At 41.9% G+C, this 20,865-nt stretch overlaps 1 protein-coding gene across 1 annotated transcript in view; it reads left to right on the forward strand.

Moving 5' to 3' along the window:
• The window catches only part of LOC134048902 (contactin-3-like), a 75,655-nt gene that overhangs the window by 13,247 nt on the left and 41,543 nt on the right, over window positions 1–20,865 (forward strand). Inside the window, 1 exon segment of the mRNA XM_062500983.1 lies at window positions 15,738–15,833. Within this exon segment, the coding sequence (XP_062356967.1) occupies window positions 15,738–15,833 (96 nt within the window).

Below are 20,865 nucleotides of genomic sequence, written 5' to 3' on the forward strand. Positions count from 1 at the left end.
TCATTTTGTTAAAAAGTGCCATGTGAGGAACGGGCATCACTTCTACTCAGCAGAGACAGCTGAGGATCCTGTCAGGATCCTGTTTGAAATCATCAGAAAATTCTGCATCTCCAGTGCTGCCGCTCCACCCTCACAGCCTGTGCCCCAGTCACACTTTGCACCTGCTTTGCAAAATGATCTGGTGCAACTTCAGCTGCTCTGCATGCACCAAAAAGCAAAGGACTGCAGAGAAAAGTGCAGCATTCCCTTGCCTTTGGCAGTTGTTGTGCAATGAGAACCTGAAAATTGTTTAAACCTGAACTAAAAACGGCTTCATTTGCATAGTCAAGGGTAATTAGTGTATATTTTATCCTGATTCCTCAAACAGCTATTTATAACTCTGAAAGCAAAAAAAAGAAAATCAACATTTTTGTAGTTTGATGTTTGATTCAGTTAAGGATTCTCCTGTAGCTCAGAGGTGGCACATAAAGATCTCGCTGTTGGTAAACACCTGGATGGCAAATTTTGATATTGGAGATAATGGGTATAGCTTGGGAGAGATAAGGTGCAAATAAGAATTCCTCTTCCAAAACTGTGCATGTCCAGGAAAAGTTTTTATTTTGATTATTCCAGATTACTTCCAGGCTTCACGTTGCCAGAGATCATCCACTGGTGGAGACTTTATGAATTGGGTATTTTAAAGTTTCATCCATTTCTCATTTTTAAGGTTTGCTGTGTAGGGAGATCATATGGCCCTGGATTTATTGAGTCAGGGCAGCTCTGGGGGTGTGGAATGGAAGGAAAGACATTTTCTCTGCCCTTTTCAAAATGAGAAGAAACATTTATCCTGTATCAACAACTTGAAAATGGGACAGATTCATTCCTTGCCACGATGTTTTGTGCTGGCTGGGAAGTGATTCCAGCAAGCACTGATAAGAGACAGTGTTTTCTGAGATAAACCACTGACAGTAATGGTGCCTCGACTTCTTGAGGAGAGGGGGTGTGTGACAGTTCTTTCAGAGTTTATAAGAATTGCCTTTGATTGCAGATGTAGGGAAAAAAAAAAACCAAAAACACCTAAATCTGAATTTCCTAACTAGCCTATGTAAAACCTTATTGTAGACCAGAGATTGTAGTTAAGAGTAAGACATTTACATGGCTGAATCTATTTTTTATACATAATTTGTGTATAAAATCTAAAGATTCATCTCCAATTTCACGTCTACATCCACAGCATTGCTGCAGAAGGGACAAATTTCAGCTTTTGCAAGAGTTTGCCTAGTGAGTGACAGTAGTGAGCAGCATATTGGAAAATATTACTTCTAATTCATTTTTTAAAGTTTTTTGAGTCTTAACGTGAAATATTGTATTCTGTAAAGAGATTCTGACGAGAAAATGAAATTACATAAAAGCATAGAGGAAATGAGGGAGAAAAAGCAGTTGTTTCAGATCATAACCTCATTGGTTGGGGTGACAGTTTCAATTCCATCTGAGTTCTCTCCAGTTCTCATCCTTTTTATGTTGGATTAAGTAACAGTTTTTGTCTTCTTATTCCCATAGCAACCTTATCTCTCTTTATTTTTTTGATGTAAATCTGCTTGTCTCTTACTATCTTTCAAAGCTTGTTCATGAATAGCTTGTGAAGGAGAGGAGTGTGGCAAGGAGAGAGCAGAGACTTTCTGGCATAGAAAATAAGGGAAAGAATGTTTTGGAGCTAGAAATACAGAGCTAAAAAAGTACTTTTTTTCTCCCAAAGCTATTTATTACATCATTTTCCCATGTTGCTTTTTTTAGAAGGCTAAAGCTTTAGTGCTGTTTTAGGATGTTGTGTGAGCTTAACTCCTCCAAAAAGTTTAGGCCAGCCAACGAGCTCAGCCAAAAATACAGATTTAATGATGTGTAGCGTTATGGTTTCTATAACTTGGGAGAAGTGCCAGTCTGAGCAAAGGCAGGTCTTGCCTTGCCATGATTTTGGTCCTCATGGAACTTGGAATCTCTTGGGAAAAAGTGGAGTTTTGGGCAGGACCCCCCAGCTTTGTGTCCAGCCTTTCTCCCCGTTGGTCCAGGGTCTAGAACTGGGAGAATCCTGGTCCTTGAATCCTCAGAATCCTGGTCCTTGAATCCTTAAAATCCTGGTCCTTGGATCCTCAGAATCCTGGTCCTTGGATCCTCAGAGTCCTGGTCCTTGGATCCTCAGAGTCCTGGTCCTTGGATCCTCAGAGTCCTGGTCCTTGGATCCTCAGAGTCCTGGTCCTTGGATCCTCAGAATCCCAGGGATGAGGCTCCAAATCACAGCACAAAGCCTGCTCCTACAAAAGGCTGCGCATGCTCAGGGAGGAGTTGGTTTCAGGCAGTAAATGAAGTTGAAAAACACAGCTCCCTACATCTTTTGTCTCCCTACATCTTTTTCTCCTATTAAATACTTCCCTTGATTGAACTTGTTTAATGTAAGATGTGTCTGAAGTGCAAGGGAGACAATGGACACCAATGATTTTGTATTTTTAGACTTTATGCCTAAATTCGGAAATCTTTTTGCCTTTTGAAATGGTGGCTTCTTTTCTTAAATAATATTTATAAATAACTAAAAATTTCAGCATTTCCTGCCCATTTCCTCACTTGGTAAAGCTCTAAATAAAAAATACTTTTAATTCTTTTTTGTGTATGTGCTTCGTTTCTTTGTTTAAGAAAAATAGTGACATTGCTTAGGATTTTTGCATTGCAGGGCTGTTCTTAAAACTCTGAAATATGGATTATTTGGGAAAACAGACCTTGTATTCACTGAAAAATCAAAGCAAGTCCTTGCTAAGGAAAGTATTTCAGGCCTTGATTTGTTTGTCAGAATTACCCTAATGGGGTCTTGTTAGCCCATTTAACATGCTACTGATAATATTAAGATAATACTTAAAAATGTTTACATTGCAGTAATACCCCATTAAGGGCCTGATCTAAAGCCCATTGAAGTTAATAGGAACATTCAGTAGGAATTGAATGCTTTGATCTTTCAACTGTAGTTTTTGCAAGTAAAAAAAAAAAAAATCAAACATGAAAATTGTTCCAGTCAACAGGAACACGGCATTGCTGTGTCCTGCCCCACCCTTCAGGGCTCATAAAGTTATTGGATTTGGAGCCTCCTCAAACTGAAATAAAGATTTAGAATATCAGTTTGGAATGCGTGTTACAGCAACCAGCTGTGATGTGGGAAAAAAAGGAGTTGTTAAAAGGCTTTTGATGAGGACTTAAAATGAGGAAAAGCTTGGCTGGGTGGCTGAGAGAATTTGACTGACTTGAGGTGTAGAGTGCCCTGGCAAGATTTTAGACAACATTTTCTTATTGAAGGTGTTCTTCAAATAACGTAGAGCAGACGTCCTTTTCTTTTGAGGTCACTTGGAAGATGTGTAGAGGGGGATTTAGGGATGTGGCTTAGTAGGACTTGGCAGTGCTGGGGAATGGTTGGACTCGAGGATCTTGGAGGTCTTTCCCAACCTAAATAATGCTGTCATTCTACAACAAGCACAGGCGTCCTGTGATGTGCAGAATTACGTTGATATTCAGGGAATTTATAAGAAATACACAGTAAAGTTTGACTGAATTAACCCCTGGCTGCAGCCCAATAAATGTGGACAGATTGCAAATAACAATTTCAGTGCCTTCCCTGGGTATCTCCTTACTTTAAATATACTTTTGCAGAGTTCCAGTTTGCTGCCAACCTGTGTATTTTGCTTGCTGATGTTCATTGCAGAGCAAAGCAGGCGTCTTAAAACTGAAGCAGTGGAAGTTAGAGAGCTGCTCCCATTACACTGCATTGCTTGTGTCTTTATTCTTGTATTGATTATGTATTTATGTCTTGTTTCTCATCCAGTGTGGCGCTGAGCAGTTACAGAGAGCACAGGCTGGGACTTGTGGGAAGTCTCATTTAATAACCAAGGAAATTCTCTGTACTTATGAGAAGAGATGCAGTACCTGATTTTATTTTCCTGTTATTGCCTCTCTCAGCCCTGTGCAGCCAGACATCTTCTTTTTTTATGGAGCTGCATTTTTTCAGCCCATGACTTTTTATTAAATTGCAGTTAACAATATATTTCTGAGGATTACATCACCCTGAGAGGAGGAGTTTGGCTTAGGGTGGGGATCAGTCTGTACATGGAGCATCTGTCACGGAACAGTTCTGCTCAGACACCAGCAAAAAGATTTCGGGTCCCCCTGTGTTTTGGGGGTTTTCTCCTTATGTACTGTCTCAATCTATTAAGCTCTCCTCAGCAGCACTAGGATTATATTTGTTTCTCTAAATGGGTTAGCAGAACTCCGATGTTTCTTAGGAGTTGCATTTTTTCCACTCCTGCAGCCTCTGTTGTTGAATGGTCTGATGCTGAATTTATTAATCTATGCCGTTGCTTGCTCAGGTGTAATCTCTTGTTCAGCCACATTTATTCATCCACTGAAGGATGTGCACATTGGTCCATCATGGCACATTAAAGGTTTGTCTCCTCCTGCAACAGCTGTCATCTCTTTGACCCCTCAGTAAACTAACAGTCTTCCACATAATTTTGCTTTCATTCAAGTGTAATGCCATTACTGCAGAGGCAGACAGAATGCAATTCTCTGAAGATCTTGTCTCATTCCCTTCTCTTCCAGGGAGGTTAATGTGCTCAGATGATCCCTGCATTTTCTTTTTGCTCTCTTGCTGCAAGAAGCGAAAAAAAATAGAGTGTTCCTGGATAATCTGTTTGGACTGGCTTTTGGGGGATGGAGCAGACTGAGAACATGAACTCACCAGCTGGGTAGAAGCTCTCTTTACCACTTGTGTTTCAAATGCCTTCATCTGTTTCCTTAGCACTTTCTATTCCTACAACCTTTTACAAAAATGTTATACAGATGTTTTCCTGAAATGGAAATAACCGAGTCAAAACCTCTTTACCCAAAACAAACGAAGCCAGGTTTAAATATTAATGATGTGTGGGGATCACTGGAGTCTGAAGCTGAAGCAGTGTTCTGCCCACAGCTAGCTGTCATTTACAAGTGCTACCATTCCAGAAAACACCCAACCAACCATTCCCTCAGCTTGTGGGGAATGTCTGCAGTGTCAGAGCTGTGCAGCCTGTGGTCAGGAATTCCTGATTTTGGGAATGAGAGCTGGGAGGTCAGAAATGAGCCCGGGGACATCAATTCCAGCCCCAGCAGGAATCGTGTCCCTGAGAGCAGGTTCCCTGGATGAACCTACTGTCATTTGTCACATCTACTGACTTGGAGTTGCATTGATTGCCTTTACTGTAGGCACTGCTATTTTACCCTCTAATTAAGTTAAAAAATCAAACGAGCCAGTGATTTGTTGGGTGTAGGGGCTCGTTCTGCACTGCCACAGCTTCTCATCTTCTGGCTGAACTCTTGTGTGATTTGCCAGAGGCTTTCCTGGGTATCAAATGAGTGTGTGATATGATGCTTTTGATTTTTAATAATCTGATATTAACAGTGATATTTTGCATTTCCTTATCTGTTGTTAACACTCCTTTGCATTCAGCTGGTTTTGAACGTCTGATTTCTTACTACATCTCTCTATCTGATTTTATTTCAGATTCCTTTCAGAAGAGTTTTTATGCTGCTTTAGTTAGCAAAATGTAGCATTTTTCTCTTTAGTATTTCATAACTTCAGCTCTTAATAACACATGCTGCTCTCACTTACTCTTTCATCTTTTTGTGCATCTCCTTTCTGCTTCCATTTAAAATAACTTTAGCATCTCTTTAAGCCAGTTGCACCTTTTCCATCCCTTATTTTTCTCCTATCTTTCCTGATGGGGATTCAGTGGAATTACTGTATCATTTCTTCAAGAAACCTTTTTGCCCCATAATAAATCCTTCTTTAGTAAAAAAGAAAAAAAAAAAAAATTAAAAATCAACTTGTCTTGTGATGGCAGGTCTGAGCTTTGTATCTAAACTTGTGGGACCTTAGCATCCTTCCAAGCTCTGGTATTTACTGACTCCATGGCAAGGGTAGAATGGGTTTCTCACACCCCAGTGTCTGCAGAGGCTGGGAAAGGGCTGCTCTGCTCCCAGCTGAAATTATTTCTGCCAGGCAGGTGGGCACAGCGAGGTCCTCGTGTGCCACACGCCCCGAGTGCCATTGATCTGTCTCTGTAGAAGGTGACCAAGCAGGGCAAGGTACCGAGTTCTTACCACAAATGCTTTGTGTAATGAATTTCATTTATTCCAAGTCATGCTTGCAGGGGTCTCCCGCTCTTCCTCCACCCACTGCAGACCCCAGTTCAGTGTGAGCCAGGCCAAACGCAGTTTTGTTATCTGTTCTTTGTTTAATTTTGTAACGATTATCGTCCCTGCCCTTCCTAAAGCAAAGCATGGGATTTGTTATCTGCATGGGGATTACACTGATTGAGTTTTAAACGTGTCGCTGTTACATCTGGGTCAGAGTAATGATTAATATTGAAAGGGAGGTTTTGTAACCAGGCTGAAGCTCTAGCACATGTCCTGAAAAGGCTGCTGTGATTTTAGAGAGGCTGTGAAGGGCACAAGTGGATGTGTGGCAGAGCAGGTGGAATTTGGGCTTGATTACAGGCAAGTGGAATTTGTCACCCTGGTCGGGCTGATCAGCCTGGGCTTGTCACTGGCAGGAGCAGTGCTCTGGTGGGATGGAAGGCAGTGCTTGCAGTACTTAGACTGGAGAAAATCAGCTGTGCCAGAGGTTATTCCTGTCTCCCTCTGCTGAGAGGTCCCGAGGAGCTGGGCCATGTCTGTGTTGGTATCGCAGCACTGTTTTACTGCATGACCCCTGTGTTGGCCCCTCTCCACTTTACATAAACTGACCTGGGGTTGTCATTCTGACTCGAGTTTGTCTGGCTGCAGCCTTTGGGTCCATCCTGCCTCAGAGATGCCACCAGGATCAAGTGCTTTGACTCTGTGATGGGCAGGCAAGCGGGAGCATCCTGCAAAGAGCTGCTCTGGGCATCTCCTGGAGCTGCTCCCAAATCCCTTCACCCCACACCGAGGAGCCTTTGCTGCCTGCTGGGAGCTGCTGGTGGGAAGGACAAGTGTGAGAAAGTTGTTTACACAGCTACAGATCAGCAGAGCAGCATCCACGGGTCCAGCTATGCTTGTTGGGGAAACTACAAGTGGCCACTGCTCCTCTGGTGGCCCCAAACATCCTCCCAGGAGCACAGAGCCAGAGCTCAGTGCCTGCTGCAGCTCACCCTGGGTAAAGAATATCTTCACACCTTCCACTGAGCACTCAGGCTCTCAAAAACTAATTAAACACACTCAGCAGCACTTCAGAGGTTTCCAGGTAAGACAGGGAAGTGTCTGCTTTAATAGCAGGAAGCTCTGGTGTGAACCATCAGCCCTCGGTGCTCAAATCTCACTGCTGGGGCTTTTGGTTTGTTCCTCTGCCAATACCTGTGGTCTTAGGCAGTCTTAATTCTGGTAATTTTTACCTCCAAATAACTGAGTTTGCATTCTAAGTGTGTTCTTTTAATTTTATTAGGGACTAGAGAGTAATACATTTACGCAGTACTGAATAGGTTATGCAGTGGTTTTCTGCTTTTAATTAAATAATTAACAGCTCATGCTTGTGCACAGGTTGGAGATGTGACTTCATTGGGAAACTTCATCATTTGGCTTTCATCTTCAGCACTGAAGAAATGATTCTGCCTCATGGACTCCTCCATGGTCTGCCTCCTGGAGATAAAGTTCTAATTTTCATTTTTGCATTTTTATGTGAACTGGCAAATTGTTATTGTTTTAAACATCTCCTCTGTCCACATCACAGTAACACAGGGCTTCTTTCAATTTTTCTGCCTTATCTGCCACAGAAAATACCAGTTTTGCTTGTCAGCTGCAAATGACATCAGGATAAGAAATGCCTTTCCCTGCATTCCTGTTCCCTGAATACTGTAAGGGAATAACTCCAGACCTGCTTTAGCCACTTTTTTGCTACTCTGAAGGAGGTGAACAAAATCTCTTCTGGCTTGCTTTGATGTGTTCCTGAACATCCATTAAACTACAACCTCAGTGTTGCTGCATGGTGCTGGGATAGAAATAGATAATTTTTCTTATCTGTGCTGTCCTTCTGAGCCTGTTAATGTAGTCTAATCCCAGCGAGTAACCCCAGAGATTTATAGTCAGAAATGTTTGCAGCAATTTTCCAGAGCCTGTTTTATGCTGTGGTGACATCTTGGTGCTCACTCAGATCCTGCTGGGGTTGGAGTGGAGCACATTATATCCCTGATTCAGAAATGGTAGGTTTGAACTTCACAGGAGCAATTAATGTCAGTCCCAAATGCTGCATTCAGGATACTGAGTCTGAGGCACTTTAATTGTCAAACATGAAAATTCACCCACCTCTTCCTTCACATTGTGATGTGAATAGTTAATACAGTGAAATAGCTCTTCTTCCTCTGCATGAGCCAGGCAAATGTGCTCTGAAAATTACTTTTATTTCTGCCTCTTTTTCATCTTCAGTAGTAGAATTAAGTTTTAATTTCTCCTAAATTCCTCTGTAAATATTATTTTTGTTACAGTATGAATCTATCCTTGCACTTTATCCTCTCCACAGCTTACTTCAAGTGGATTATTGAATTCAGTTGTGTAGAAATAGTCACCTTCCTTCAGCTTCCCTCATATTTCTTTATTGTAATAAAGAGTTGAGGCATAACATACCTGGGGTTGAGAACCAGTAAACTGGAGAATTATTAAAATAAATACAAAAAATTGAAGTCCGTGCATATTTAACATGTACTGAACAGCAGCTGGAACTGGAAATCAAACCCAACTGATTTTTGGAAGAGAAAATGGCACGGGTGATTCTGGCAGGGTAAATAATGGGTTAAAGTTTGATCTCTTATTCCTGGCACATTATTTCACTGTTGTAGCTGATGGATGGGGAGATGATTTGTTTCATTGCACATACCACAAAATATTTCATATTGCTTTGCTCAGCCCAGGTAAGGCCACCCATTTTGATGAGAACACAGCTTTGGAAGGCTTGTGAGCCTTGGATTTTTCTGCTGACTCGCAGGCTGGAGGTGTGGAGAGCAGCTGGGGTGAGACATCTGTGGGCAGGACACTTCTCCATCTGCTCTGTCTGTTCTTTGTCACTGTCACATCTCTGCTGGCCCACGTGGCCCCAGTCAAAGGTGGGATCTGTGCCAGGTGCTCCACACCTTGAGAGATGAGGAAATGGCAGATCCTGGTTACCCAGACCTCTGGAATCCTTTCTGGTGATGAAATATTCTGTAATAAATGGGGCAGAATCTGTCCGTTTCTCTGTGGAAAGGTGGCATCTCTGGAAACATAAAAGGACTGAAATCAGTGGCAGGGGAAAAAAAAAAATCCCACTGTCATCAGCATGTTCCCAGTGCTTTGAAACGGAGCTATTGTAGGATGACTTTCATTGATTTATTTATTGAGGAAAGGCTTTTTGGGAACACTGCTGCATATTTAATAAATAAACAAACCTTCACATAATTAGAGCTAGGTCTGGCAGGGTTTTAGCCATCTGTTTAACTATTGAAATGTGAATAGCCTGGTGTTCTTCAGCACTAAACCTGCTTTGTGGTTATGAGGGCTGGTGCTTAGTAGACTGCCAGGATATTCTTAGGGCTTGTTTTGGGAACATGTTAGAGGAAAAAAAAAAATCTGTGTTGCATCTGAGAAGTCGACTGTAGGATAATTTCCTTGAGCAAACATCCTTGCCTCCTGAGATACTTCTCAAATTGCTTGAATTGCTTTGTTCAGCACTGTGTTTGCCTGGAGTTGAGTGGTAATTCCCAGATAATAAGAATTTGTGAAAGGCGTATTTTTGGAAATACCTATTGGAGAACATTGTCCTTTCAAAACATGCATTTCCCTAGTAACACTGTTAGGGTTTGGTTTTGTTTGGTTTTTTCCCAGTTCTTTCAGTGTGTTTTTGCCAGTGGAAAGCGTGGTTAAAGAAAAAAAAAATACTCCCTACTTATCAGATGTTGACTAAACTTTTATGCTATTAATATTCTTTTACTGCCTTTTTTTTTTTTTTTTAAATCTCTGGTCCCTTCCTTCAGTTCCACAGAGCCCACAAATCACCTTATCCATTTCTGTCCATCTTTCCCCTTGTTATTGCAACTCTTGTACCTCTTCCCATGCTGGCATCTCCTGTTCACCACACTCTGCTACACCTGTGCCGATTTATTTTTTAGCTTTTCCTATTTTTTTTTGTGTTCATATAACACAGACTTTTGAATTATTCTCCTTTAATTGGTTAAGTGCATTTAATTTTCTCCTGTTTCATATTTTCCTGCACCTCAAGTTGATTTGAGGGAAGGGAAAGAGTTTCAAAGATTTTTAAGGTGTTTTTGCTGCTCTTGGCTGGTTATTCACTGCACCTGGCTCCAGCAACCTGTTCATCCCAGCAGGACTCACCTGTGAGATATTCAGCTTTTCCTGGGTTGGAAACAACCTGCAGGGTCTGTTCTGCACTGAGATTTGCTGCATTTTATTGGCAATATTTCTGTGGGTGCACAAACATTCAGATGGGCTCTGCTGGTGGGACTGATGAAAGCAGAGATGGGAGCAATATTTCAAACTCCCAAGTTGTCAGAGTAGCATTTTTTGGGTGTAAAATGAGCCTTGAAGGATGGGAGGTGGTTTTGCTTGCCCTGTCGTGGAGCTTTCAGGGCGTAAAATGCAAGTTCAGCCTTGCGGCAGGGCAGGGCAGGATTCTGTAGAGGTTGGTGTGGAATTCTGTGATTTCCCTGTAGAGCCAGCCTGACCAAGTGAAAACCTGGAGATGCTTCCCCAGCAGCCTCTGGATCTCTCCTCCAGTGACAGATCCCCCCACCCTGCCTGCTTTGAGTAGTGTTCACTCCTGCGCTGTCCATATTTTGGTCCTCTCTCTCAGCCCAGCAGAAATTGATTGCAGAGATCATTTTTTGGTCTCATCCCTCGCTCCTACCTCAGTGCGATTTTTCCTGGCCCTGAGAAGGCAGCAGAAGGTTTTTCACTGGCTCACCTGCTGCCCTGGTGTGTGTTTTTCAAGGCAGTGTGTTGGGGTTAACAGGCTCTGTATCCCAAATATCCTGGTGGAAATTATTTATGTAAAGTGTGCGTTCAGTTTTGGGTACCTGTCTAAAGAAATTAAAAATCCATGCCGCAGCAATGCCTTGGTATAGCAAATTTTGGGGTGTAGGGTGGTGGGGGAGAAGGTTTGTTCATGCACACAGGTGAGTTAGGGGCTGGTGGTGAAGGTTGTTTAGTTTTGCTGTTTGTGGCTTCCTTTTTTTTTCTTTTTAAAGAAACAAATTGGTGTTACTCTGTTTTCTCCAGCAGTTCTCATTACCAACACAGGTATTACAACGTGCTGAGGCTGTTATTTGCCCTCAAGAGCTGAGAGAGTGGAATTTCCGATCTTTTTAATAATGTGACTTTTTCCAGGGAGAGTGGGCTGTGAATTAGTGCTTCATTATGGGCTGACATCAAACAGAGTCCCCACTTCAGAATTACCCACTCAAGAAAACAGCTTAGATTTGGTTGTCTGACTCATTTAGGCACTTGAACATCCTACCAATACAAAATTATACCTAAAGTGTATTTAACGAGTTCTGCTCCTTTGAATAACAGTGGGTCTGATGCAGCAATACAATACATATTTTCATGGCTATTAAGGGACAATTATGTTTGTAGAGCTTGTATCCTTGTTCTACAGTTTTCAAAACATGGTAGAATTGCTAATAAACATGTTGACAATAAAGGGCAGTTGATACAAGCGTGATGAGATGCTTGGACTTGGAGTTAGAAACCTGAATTAAAAAAAAAAGTCGGAAAACTGAATCCTCCTCCTCTCACTGTGTATTGCTTAATAAAAAAAAAAAATAGTATTTGGTGTAAGTTCAAGCAGTGCCTGCAAATCTTACAGAGTTCCTGTGTACAGAATTGGTGTCTGGGGGTGAAATATCACACAGGTTTCTTGACAAAATACGACATAACTCAGCATTGCCAAAAGCCAGCAGCTGTGTGTGTGGAGCAGCTTTGTCATCAGAAACGCTCTGAATTTTTCATAGGGTGATGTTCTGTGTCTGTTCAAAGCATGGCTGTGGTGTTTGATGTGATCTTGCCCCATCCCTTCTTGATTACACGAGGTGACAAAACAGAAACATCTGGGAGGTGCTGGCAGTGAGTGTGGTCAGCAGGCTCTGCTGATGAGTTCTGATTTATTCTTTTATAAAAATGCCACTGTTTGCAGTCTCGTTTGCCTTGCCGAGATGCCCCAGGTCGTGTTTTGCCCTCGTGAATCCACAAATCCTTGTCTTTTAATTGTCCTGAGCATCACAGGGGTGTTCAAATGCAGCTGTTGCAGGTTTGATACTCACATTACCGTCACTCCACACTTTGGAATCTTTCTCAGCAACTTTGTCGTAGTGCTTGAGACTGAAAACGTGGCTTATTCAACAAAAGGAGAGAACCCAGTGGAATATGCAGTTTTCACTGCCCTTTTTGCATGGGCTGGAACTCATTTTTTTGTTCACACTTTGGGCAGAATCAAAGACTTTTCAGCAAAGCTGAATTGTGGATTTTTTTGTTGTTGTTTTTTTCTGTTTTATTGCAGTGGCGTGTGCATTTCAGTTGATACAACTTTATGGACTTGGTACTAAAGCAATGAGGCAAATGCATGTATTAGCAGGGGAAAGGAGAAGAAAATGCTGTTTCAGGAGTCAGAAAGCCTCAGTTGCTAATTTTAAACTTCCTTCTATATGGCAAACTATAAATGGGAAATAAAAGCATTTAATTTGCAAATTACAGTTCTAGCTGGTTTTATGTTGAATTTCTTTTTCGCCTTGTAGTCAGAATTTTTGTAATACTTTTACCAAAGTATTTTCGGTGGCATGATTAGAGTCTTTGCATGGTAGGGTTAAGTAGGTAAATTGTTAATTTTTTTTCTATGAATGGTTGCATTTCAGATGAAAGGAGATTAGAAGCAAGGTATAATAAATGCAAGGATGAAGTGAAAAGATTAAGGCAAGAGAAGCTAATGGAACCACTTTATTTTGGTGACCAGGTTGAGAAAGTTTTAAAAAACTGCTGATGAATGAACCAGTCCTTAGTCCAGCAGGTAAAATGCAGAAATATTCTTGTGTTTCTGGCCTTTTCTTTCCCTGAACAATGAGGTATTGTCATCCCATGGCTGCTGAAAAGCGAGTCCTGTCTCCTCAAAACCATCTTCTGTCCTGATCTCTGTTCTTTGTTTGCAGTTATATTTTATCTGCTGACACTTTTCAGCAGGGTAAGAGCCTCTGATTTCAGGGATACAGCTCAATCTATAAAAATAAACAAGCTTTGCCATTATTAGTCCACCTTTTAAGGTATTTTATTTACCCTGAGGACTTAATATCCCTTCCCAATGAGTTCATGTCGTAATAAGTTTTGTTAGGAGATACAGCTCTCCTCCCTGCTGTTATTGTGCTTGGGATAGCAGCTTTATTAAAAAAATCAAACAAAAACCTAACAAAGGAGCTCAAGGATAAACAATCACTCTTGATACACTTCCAAACATGCCTGGATTTGACCTTCAGTCCTCTGAATCTGCTGCAGAAACACCTGAAAATTAGAGCAGCATCATGTTCAGCAGCAGCCTGTGCTGTCCAAGGTCAGGGACTGGGACTTCTCTGTGTAAAGCCAATAAAGAGCCCTGCCCCTGTTCTGCGTGTTGGCTTTTCATTATGGCCAAAGCCATGCCAGACCAGAGAATACAGAAGTGTGGAGAGAAATGAAGTGATGGTATTTTGGCAGCTGTGTGGTGAGTTTGGTAGTTGAGCTCCTCTGGAAGTTGGGGTGGGGAGCTTCCTGCTAATTGGTGGGAAATTATTCTTTTCTTGTAGTATGGCTCATATTCTGAATTTTTGGATGGGTAGGCATTGCTTCTTGTTTCCCCAAAAACTGGTTTTCTGTGGCAACAGTCTTCACCTGCCATCAGTGGTTAATAATTCCAATTTTTACAACATTGCAGCATCTCAAAGTGCAGAGCTGTGGTGGGTCCTGTCTGGGTCCCTCTGGGATGATTGCCTTCCCAATCCTCCAGCATGTCCCAAATCCCTTCCCAAGCTGCTCCCAGCCCAATCCCATCCTGCCCATATGATTTTTTTTTTGCACAGCACAAGGACAAGGAGGGTTCTGAAGGTTTGTAGTTCGCAATAAATGAACACATGGGATTAAAAACTCATTTCAGTTATGGAAATGGTATTATTTAAGATTTATGACTTGTGATGGTTGTGATGTAAGAGGGCAAAATGTGGTCTAAATTAATTTTTTTTATGTAAAATACTAATTCTTTTGGTGTGGTTCGTCTTGATACAGAGCAGTGTGTGTTCTCTGAGGTGCTGTCAGCTCCTGGGTTTTCCTTCCATGGCTCTGGGGAATGGTGTTGGGGCAGCTGATCAATGTATAATGTTATGGAGGAAATTGCAACGTGCTTGAAACAATAATTAAGGCTGTTCTGTTTCGATCCCTGAGTGAAATCACTTTGCTGGGATTGTATGTGACTTCTACATCATGCCCAGCAGAAGGATCTGAGTTTATTCTGAGGATACCTGTGTGGAAATTCACTTGGGAAGTTGAAAACAGCCCTTCTGAGAAACATTTCTGTGAACTTTATGGGCACTAACAAAGGATTGTACGACTCTCTTACTGCAGCATTTTTTAAAGAAAGTATTGAAATTCTAATCGCTCTTATTCAGTGTTCTCACTGTAACAGCTGTTGCTTTGCAGTAATAAAAAACACTCTATTTTGGGGAATTAGCTACTGTTGGTCAACTCACTGCTTCTATTATGCTTGGTTATAAAGACAGCCTTATTTAAAGACTGTGTTAGTTTAGTATCCTATAGAAGGTTATAAACAATTTTTTTTAAATTGTCCTCTGTTATGGAAAAATACATGGTTTATTTATGGAAAAACCTTTGTCAGTGTAGGACTTTGATCTTGGTTTGTGTTACATGTTGTCTTTATCTTAGTTTAAGGGTATAATGAGGCCCAACTTTCTTGGGTCTTGACTCACCAGGTAGAGGGAAAGCCAATGTAAATCTATGACAAAATACTTACATTTATAGAAGCTGAAGCATTTGCTTCCCCCCAAGAAGTGCTGGACAATACCAAGCATGATTTTTGGGGTGTCCTGTGCAAGGCCAGGAGATGGACTCAATAATCCTTGTGGATCCCTTTTACTCAGGGTGTCCTGCGATCCTTACACAGCCTAAAGTAATCCCAGACACCCGAGAGCAGTCAGAGCAGAGCACTGGGTCAGCAAAGCTCTGGCTTAGTGATGCTCCAGGGATTCTCCCGCAGGAATGTGGTCCAGGAGGTTCCTTTCTCTTGGGAAAGATCCGTATCTGTTTTCTGGAAAGCTGTTATTAATGTTATTTTTCATTGGACAGGGGAGCTCAATAGGATCATGATGCTGTGTTCATCACAGCCTTCATTTGCAAAGAAACAGTGGCTTGAGGACCTATTTTTAAGTCGTTGGCTCCGTTTTGGTTATCAAAGTCAGGCTAGCAGAAGCCAGGCATAAGAACAAAATTAGCCACGGGATCTGTTCAGTTATCTCACCACAGATTAATTCCCTTCATCCCTAATTCTGTCACCCTCCCTCGTGCCGAGCAGCCTCTTCTCCTGCAACTGCTGCCCCGAATCTGCTGGGCTCAGCTGCACACCAAGAGACAGCAGGTCAGGATTTCAGAGTGTCTCTCGGGTTTCTCCTGACATCCTGCTCCCTTCTGTTTTTCCCTGGCAGATGTGGAGAGCTCCAGGACGAAGATGAGGAGCGCGGTGTCGGTGCGGGAGGGCCAGGGGGTCGTGCTGCTCTGTGGGACCCCACCCCAGGCAGGAGGTAAGGGGGACCCTGGGGGGGTTATGGGGCTGGGCAGCGTCCTGGGAAATGCTACAAATCAGAATTATAACAAAATATGGCTTCTGAAGTAAGTGGAGGGAGAAAGAAACCAAAAACAAAGGAGGGAGGAGGGAAGTATTTAGGAGGATTTACTTTTATCTTGAAATGCCTTTCTGGTCCCTAGTAATTTCTGTGCACTTAATGTGTCTGATTTTTATGGGATTTCCTGTAATTAAGGGGGCATCTTCTGGAGTTACATTCTGCCCAATTTCACAATTGCTGAGCCTCGATGCATCCAGTTTTCCCTGTGAGCAGAGGGTTGCAGAGATGGTTGTCTTTGACAATGCTGGTGCCTGCCTGTGTTCTTGCAATCAAGACATTCTCCAGTGGGATGGAATGATGCTGTGTAATTTAAGCCACTGCTGCACTGAGGGGGTGAGAAAATTGGTATATGGATTCTTGGTGCACCAAAAGTTGCAAGTACATTTCATCCCTCACTCTGCATCTTCAGTCTTTGACTAATTGCTCTTGGGCCTCAAGTAATATCTGAAAGGAGCTGGTTTTATTGTTTTTAATTGATACGGAGTGTCATTATTGAAGGGCTGTGATGTTAAACATTATACTTGATTGCAAAGACAAGGTAATAGCAGCTAGACATTATATTCAATAATATAGGCATTGTGGCCTCATAAATTTGGCAGAGTCCAAGCAGACACAGCCATAAAGTGGCAATTTTACAACTGTCTGAGCTTGCAGAATTTTTTCCCCTCTAAACTGATACATACTCTTAAATCATCTTTATAGCCTTGCAACAGCTTTGTCTTTCAGCAGCTGAGAAAACGGGGCATTCTCCTAGCTAGCCATTAGAATTAGAACGATCACATTTTCCTTCTCGATGCAGTGCAAAGTCTGAACTGCCCCAGCTGTTCCTACAGCTGTGTCCTGTGTGTGGGTTTACACCCAGAGGTGATGGCCAAGCTGAGGCAGCGCTGCTGGCAAGGTTTGGGTGTGAGGTGTGGAGCAGGAGGTGATGCCAGACATGCTCTGGTGCTGGGAACAGTGGTTGGAAGAGGTGAGAATTCCTCTCGAAGTCAGCAGATGGGAGATGATTGACACCCCCACACTAATTGTGGTGCAAAAAACTCATGCAAAAAACAGAACTGAGTGCTCCCAGAATTACCAGATGGGATTGAGAACTGGTACCAGAATTATTTCAAATCCTTGAATCTGTCTGAGAGTTGGAGGATTAACTGTTCGGGTTTTTGGGAGACATGGAGCAAGGTGGGGAAAAAAAAACCCCTTCTCCTTTCTTCAGTGAAATAAAGTTGTAGCGAGGTGACATCAAACATTCAGTGCCCCTGACAGGGTGGGATGCAGGGCAGGAAGTCTGGGATTGAACGTCCAGCTAGGAAGCAGAAGTGATTTGCTGGGAAGAAAGAGCAGGAATGGTTTAGGACCAGCTGATCTGGCCTGAGGGATGTTCAGCCCTTTCCAGGTCAGTGCTCTGACTTTTTTTTTTTTTCCTTACTATCAGTCTGTATTTATTGCACTGAGTTATTAAATAATTCCAGACCATACCTATTCTAAAAACCTTCTCCACCAGCTTGTTTCCTCTCCCCCTGTAGCCCCCAAAATACTCTGCTTTTGTTTTCTGGCACGTTGTGCAGTTTCTAAGATCTTGCTAACTTAATTGCACTTATTTCTTGCATTCTCTGTAAAGAGTTTGCAAGAAGAGACTTGATTAAATAGTGATTATTCCTCCATGTACAGCATCCCAGTTACAATAGAAACCAATGTTCATCCTCAAAGAAATGCCAGCTCATAGTATGGAAAAAGAAAATTGCTTCCCTTCTACAAGTTATCACATTGTTTTCCTTGCTTATCTTAGGCACAGATATTTACATAAGTCATATGAATGTCCCTTTTCAACAGGAAGCAAATTATTCCTGCAGTTAGCAGTGGTTTTGTCCTTTTGAGTGTGCAGTTCCAGCTCCACTGGGGTGTGGATCCAGCATTGAGCCAACAGTGAAGCTCCATTTACAAATCACAGACCACTCCATTATTTTCTTTAGAGTTACCACATTTCCCCTTTCTGGAAGTTAAATAAAATTCCCTTTTTTAGCAGTCTTGTTTGGGATTTACTGAGTGGAAGATTTGGTAAATGACTGGCTTTGAGTGTGAAGGCTTCTCCCGCCAAGTATTTTTCTGGTCCAGGCTGGTTTTATGTTAAATACTCTAAGTTGCATCATAATTGAGCAGTGTTACTTGGATAATTAAGGTGGTCATCTGTCATCATTCTACATGGTCATACTTCTGGATCTTTGAATTCTGTTGAAGAGAACCAATTAAAAATACCCCTTTTTTGTCACCAAAAATCAGTAAATCATCTCACCCACATTCTCAAAAGGTAAAATAACATCAAAAATGGATTTGTGTAGCTCTCCTTCTACTTTTCCAGTTGTTACAACATTTAAATTGCACTGGAATCTCTACAGCTATTTTGACTTTCTAGTGTGTCACTGTTCTGTCTTTAATGCTTTTAAGGGGTTGTCGATCCAACAAACATCTCAATATCCCAAACTTAATGTTGGACACAGTTAATGTGCAGCTGGTTAACAAACATTCATGTGATGCTAATTTTTGCCCATTCTGCCAAGAATGGGGAAAGCTAGACATACGGAGATCTAAAAATGATTTTTCTCTGCTATTGATTTTGTTCCAGAATTGGTATCTAACGAGTGACAAAGCTCTCAGTAAAGCAAATCTGAGTTCCTGCAGGGTTTTACCTCCTGTTACTACTGTACTGTATTGTGATTATTGTGTAGCTTGTCTTCAGCTGTTATTGCTGTTCCTATATACTCTGATTTATATTTGTTTAGTACAGTCAGTTTTCCTCATCTGACATTGATTTTGGATTTATGAGGTATTTCTGCTCTTCGAGAGAGGAGGAGGCAATGAGGCACAGTGCTTTTGTGTTGTCTGGGGTGGTTTAAAGCTGCTTTACACACAGAGAAAAAGATGATTTTTAATGGTAGAAGTGAAGATTTGCTCGATGGTTATTTGAACATTTCAACAAATTTTAGTGTGCCTGGAAAAACTCAACATTAGTTTTACATTGGTGTACTTCCTGCTGCATTATTCCCATGGGGAATGGGACCATAATCCAGGAGAACTTCAATAAATAACAAGAATTTTGTGGAGCTGATGAGCTGCTGCTTGGAAATTGCCAGGAAGTTCTGCTTTATTCCCAATCAGCCTTGTGTGCTCTGTGTTCCTATTTCATGCTGTATGGCAGGGATGTTCCTACATGGATAAAGCAGCAAGGATTTGTCCTCCCTCTTCATATAACTCCCTGATAAATGTAGGTTTAATCCATAAATGAGGCTGGATTTGAAGGGCAGGGATCAATTCAGCTCACAGCATATTGTGTCAGAGTTGTGACATGCTGATAGGAAATAATATTAGATCGTGGAAAAATAGATCCCAATTTATTGCTGAGTGTTTGCTATGACAAATCCTTCACTGAATAATGTCATGTCTGTTCCAAATGAGTGTTTAGACTTGCAAATTCTGCTCGTCTCTTGTATTGCCATTTGGAGACCTGCAAGTTCTAGCAGGGCTCTGCTGGCATGGAAAGAGTCTCAAATGCCAGAAATATTTGGATGCTTTGATTGATTCTCTTCTGCAACTCTTGAATAGCAACGCGCTGTTTTTCAGGGAACTGTAAGTTGAATTAATTTCACGTATTTGGCTTTGGAAACATTCTGTACCTTTAAAGCAAAGCAAAGTTAAACAGGTGTGACTCCAGAATATGATTTCTTTCCTACTTCACATCAGTGTTCTGTGGAAAGGCTTGGGTTGGAAGAGACCTTAAGGCTCTAATCCCACCCCATCCATGTCAGGGGCACCTCCCACTGTCCCAGGTGCTCCAGCCCCAGTGTCCAACCTGGCCTTGGGCACTGCCAGGGATCCAGGGGCAGTCCCAGCTGCTCTGGGAATTCCTGCCTGTGCCAGGGCCTGCCCATCCTCCCAGAGAAGAATTTCTTCCTGATATCCCATCTAAACTCTCCTTTCACCATCCTGGTTTTGCACATTTGCTTTCTGCTTTCATTGCAGGTTGTGGATGACACACGTCTGGGCACCAGCAATAAATCACACTTGGAAAGCTTCTTGCACAAAAATGTATTTTAAGGAGAGTGGTACCTTGAATATTGTAAGGGCATTCTCCTTAAAAACAGCTCCATAGCGTCCCTGTGCTGTTTCAATCTGCCAAACAGAAATGGCGTTTTTATTTAAAAACATCTTTTTCAATTGTCCTGCTGGTGTCGTCATCATCATCTGCACAAATTTCAGCTGACAGTTTGAAATCAAATGGTACCTGAGAGACACCTCTGTTTGTCCATATGAAGGGAAATAATACATGGCCTCAGCTGGATCTTCCAGTGATTTCTGTCTGCCAGAGCATTATTTTCACCACCAGGACTGAACCAATGCTGCAGAGACACTCTGCCATGCACTTTGCCAAACGCAGCCTTCCTGAAGCACTTCTTTCTTTTGATAAACCTGTGTTTATGTGGCTGAGGTAATCCAGGCTGAAATTAATGTATCTTATTTATGTATTTGTGCGCCATCTTCAGTTGCTTTATAGTGCACGTTTTTAAGCTGACGCAGAGGTGGATAAATTACCTAAGAAGCTTTTAGCAGTTTCTTGCCCCCAAATCTTACAGAACTCTAACTCCACATTCCATTGTGGAGTATCTCTTGGAAAAAATGGGGGGATGGAGAGAAAAAGGGAGAAGTAGATTAGGAAGAACCAAATTGCAAGAAAAAAAAAAACCAAAAACTCAAGTTGAACCTTTTCACTTACCCAGTCCCAGGTATCTGTTATGCCTTGGGGAAAAGAGGAGAAAATTTAGAGACAATAACTGCAATTGGCTCTCCACCAAGTTTATTTTTATCCCTAAATTGTGACTGTGGGGTATTTCTCCTCCAGCTCTCTATTATCTTCTCTACAAAATATTTGGGTTTTTCT

This window comes from Cinclus cinclus, chromosome 12 (assembly GCF_963662255.1).
Source record: "Cinclus cinclus chromosome 12, bCinCin1.1, whole genome shotgun sequence".
Lineage (NCBI taxonomy): Eukaryota > Metazoa > Chordata > Aves > Passeriformes > Cinclidae > Cinclus > Cinclus cinclus.